Raw genomic sequence first — 3,497 nt, 5'->3', positions numbered from 1 at the left:
GGTTCCTCAAGCGAAGTAACAAGCGAGGGTCTGGTGGTCTGAAATTATTTTTTCGAGTAAATGTAAAAATAGTGCTTTAAATCATTAGACGCTGTTTTCGATTGACAATACTATTTCTTCTGCAGCTTTTTTTTTTGCTGATTAAAATTTTCTTTTTTTCAGATTGTTTTAATTTGATTGGACGGGGTCTTAGCGCGCCCAGGACCCCCCCCCCCCCGGCTACACGCTTGGCAGAGGGACAGGGTTCCGGCCTTCTAGCCGAGGGAGCGGTAATCACGTAGCGTAGGGTTTGTTGACGTCGTCCGCGAACCCGCCGCCGCACGCCCGGCGCCACCTACCCACAGCAGCTCGTGTCCGGGAGCAATGTGTTCGTACGGATGCCCCTCAGGTACGCAGGTGCTGAGCTCGCTGCAATGGGGCTGCCACGGATGCCACCCGGCGCGGCGTTCACTTGCTATGGCGGCGGGAGCGTGGGCGGCGTGGATCGTGGTGCTGCAGTATGATCATCTCTCTCTTAATCAGTCCCTCCTCTGCCTGCCGATGCAGAGAGAGGAGATGGAGAGGGCGGAGGAGGGGGAGAGGGGAGAGGGGAAAGCGAGGGAGGGGCGAGAGAGTGAGAGGGGGAGAGCGGAGATGATCGGGTAAGAGAGGGCGGGGGGCGAGAGGGGGACTGAGGGGGAGAGGGGGGGAAGGGTGATGAGGAGAGAGGGGGAGAGCGAGAACGAGGGGAGAGGGGAAGGAGGACGAGGCGGTGGAGAGGCGCTGAGAGGGGCGAGAGGGCAGAGAGGGGAGGGGGGAGAGGGGGAGAGGGAGAGATGGCGAGAGGAGGAGAGGGGAGAGGGGGAGAGGGGAGAGGGGGAGAGGAGAGGGGGAGAGGGTGGCGAGAGGGGGAGAGGGCGGAGAGATCGGGGAAAAGGGGAGGAAGCGGGCGAGAGGACAGAGGGGTAGGAAGGCGGGAGGATGAGCAGAGAGAGACGGAGAAAGATGAGAGAGAGAGGAGATAGCTCGAGGGAAGTGAAAGAGCAGAGAGGGAGATTAGAAGGCGATGCAGAGCGAGAGAGATGAGAGAGAGAGACAGAGAAAGAGAAGACAAAGAGAAATGCGAGAAATAGAACGGTTAATCCTTTATTCTCCTTTTCTTCGTGTGCTCTTCATTTTGGGTTGTCGTCTTTCGTTCATACTGATGATATCCATCGGTTGCTGATCCCCCAGTTTTCATCTACTCCGCTTATTATTCCTTTGGTTTACAGGGTTTTGAGAGAGAGAAAAGAAATAGGAACAGAGATGGCACCAGCATGGCAAAGTGACAGGGGCAGACGAGAGATGAGAGAGAGAGAGACCGATTGAGACGCGAGTAAACGATAAGAAAGAGAGAGAACAGAACAGGATGACTGTGCGTCCCTACCTTCTGTAGGTCGGTGAGGGGCGTGTCAAGGTCGTACCTTCTGTAGGTCGGTGAGGGGCGTGTCAAGGTTAGCCTGGTCTCAGCTACGGCATGATTGACATCCTGGGGGCGGGGCAGGTCCCTCTGCACAGCCTGCGATCTCTTCTTCATCTCACTCGCACCTGCAACGTAACAACATCAGGGACTTAGAAATTCACCTACCCTCAAAACATCAGATGGGGGAGTCCGCGGCCACAATGAGGGAGTCCGCAGTCTTGAAGTTCAAAATTTAAAGATTATGAAAACAATTAAACGCATTAACATTGTGCTTATTTTGAAGTTCATGCGGTTTGCATGGCTGCCAAAATTTTGGACATTCGCTGAAGAAATACGGTAATTCCGCGAGGGCCGTGTCTGGAACTAACTTAGCTAGTTTATGGTCATTAATTTTCAGAGTAGTCACACGGACTTCGCTTGCATTATGTCAAAATCAGGAGGTCTGTCTGACAGTAACATCAGGGAGCATTTGACTCCGGCAAACTCCCGGTTAATTTCGCTCGCACCCTTGCAATAATTATTCTACAATTCAAATCACAGTTAATTAATTTTATTCGAGTTGAAATTGACTTATTTCATTCGTTTAAGTTCATTTAGTTTGAGTGAAAGTGATATTTCCAGATTTCATTCCAATTGAGTATTTAATTTCGAGTGAAATAAGTATTTGATTAGAGAGCTTTTTATATCTATATATATATAGTATATACTATATCTTAAGTACAATAATACAATAAGTTACAATTTAATTCATTATTTCTCTTTGAGTAAAAATTAAGTAATTTAATTTGATGTGAAATTATTTATTTGATAAAGTATTATTTGACCGACTGCCCCAATCCACTCCCTTCGCTTCCATTCCCTTCACCATACCCTCCCCTTCTCTCCCCTCCCCCTCACTCACGTTCAACCTCTTCCTCCCCTCTTCCCCCCTCCTTCCGCCCTCCTCTTCCCCTCTCCCCTCATCACGTTTCAGCTCTTCCCCTTCCCCTCCTCTTCTCTCCTCCCCTTCTTCTCCCCTCCTGTCCTCCCCTCCCCCCTCCCCTCTACTCACGTTCAGCTTTCTTCCCCTCCCCTCTTCTCCCCTCTCCCCCGCCCCCCTTACCTCTTCCCTTCCCTCATCTCCCGCCTCCTTCTTCCCCTCCCCCTCCTCCTCCCCTCGGCCCTTACCCGCCCCTCACTCACGTTTCAAGCCCCTTACTCTCCCCTTCCTCTTCCGCCTTCCCCCTCCTGTCCTCTCTCCCTTCCCCTCCCCTCACTCACTGTTCAGCTTCTTTCCCCTCCCTCTTTCCTTCCCCTCTTCCCCTCTCCCCCTCCTCTTCCCTTCCCTCTCCCCCTCCTCTTTCCCCTATCCCTCCCCTCCTCCTCCCCTCACTCACGTTCAGCCTCCTGCTTGGATGCCCTCCTCGACTCAGTGTCGGCCGCATCCTCGACGTAACCCCCGGCAACCGCCTCGTCCTCCTCCTCTCCCGTCGCCGCGGCGGCCTCGCCCTCCGGGATCACGATCTCGTAGTCGTTCCTCGGCTTCGGCAGTCCGGCGAGGCCGTGTCTCAGCCCGTCACGCCCGTGCAGCTGTCAAACAGAGACACCTGGTGTGAACGCTGCAAAGGTTTTTCGTTTTTTGCTCGTTTATTTTTTTTCGCTTTTATTCGGTCTGTTTTGTTTTTTTCCCCTCCAGATTTCGTAGTAGTTTTCGTAGTTTTTTCGGCATTTTTTGCGAAGGCGTTTGTTTCCGTTTTTCGTGTTTACGTAACACGAGCCATTATAAAACGACACTCAACTGTGAGAAATTCCTACCCCACGACCTATGACATGACCCCATGACCTATGACATGACCCAACAACCTATGCCGCGACCTTGCGACCTACGCCGCGACCTCACCTGCTCCTCCTCAGCGTTGATGCTCAGGTTGTCTCGTACGGATCCCGGAGTCTTCCCTCCCATCGCCGACCCGGGAGCCGCGGACGATCCGGGGGTCAGGCCTCCACGACCGGGGGTCATCCCTGAAACGACGCGGTTACTATATATAGTAGTATAGATTATGGATATAGATATATA

General features: G+C 52.4%; 1 protein-coding gene across 1 annotated transcript; it reads right to left on the bottom strand.

The window, feature by feature from the left end:
• Positions 1–343: 343 nt before the first annotated feature.
• On the bottom strand, positions 344–3,440 carry LOC106820187 (cell division cycle 5-like protein). The gene is made up of 4 exons (XM_014824730.1): positions 3,321–3,440; positions 2,818–3,010; positions 1,443–1,566; positions 344–534 (listed from the first exon to the last, which is right to left on the bottom strand). The coding sequence occupies exons 1-4, from the start codon at positions 3,438–3,440 to the stop codon at positions 519–521; spliced, it is 453 nt and encodes a 150-aa protein (XP_014680216.1). The 3' UTR covers positions 344–518.
• Between the last annotated feature and the right edge of the window lie 57 nt (positions 3,441–3,497).

Source organism: Priapulus caudatus, unplaced genomic scaffold (genome assembly GCF_000485595.1).
Source record: "Priapulus caudatus unplaced genomic scaffold, Priapulus_caudatus-5.0.1 Scaffold8236, whole genome shotgun sequence".
Classification (NCBI taxonomy): domain Eukaryota; kingdom Metazoa; phylum Priapulida; class Priapulimorpha; order Priapulimorphida; family Priapulidae; genus Priapulus; species Priapulus caudatus.
The sequence above is the reverse complement of the archived record's forward strand: the minus strand, read 5'-3'. Positions and strand labels throughout refer to the sequence as shown.

Coding starts and splice junctions, on each gene's coding strand:
- LOC106820187 (XM_014824730.1), bottom strand. CDS start 3,440: ATGACCCCCGGTCGTGGAGGCCTGACCCCCGGATCGTCCGCGGCTCCC. Junction 3,011..3,320: donor TCAACGCTGAGGAGGAGCAG/GTGAGGTCGCGG, acceptor TCTGTTTGACAG/CTGCACGGGCGTGACGGGCT. Junction 1,567..2,817: donor ATCCAAGCAGGAGGCTGAAC/GTGAGTGAGGGG, acceptor GTTACGTTGCAG/GTGCGAGTGAGATGAAGAAG.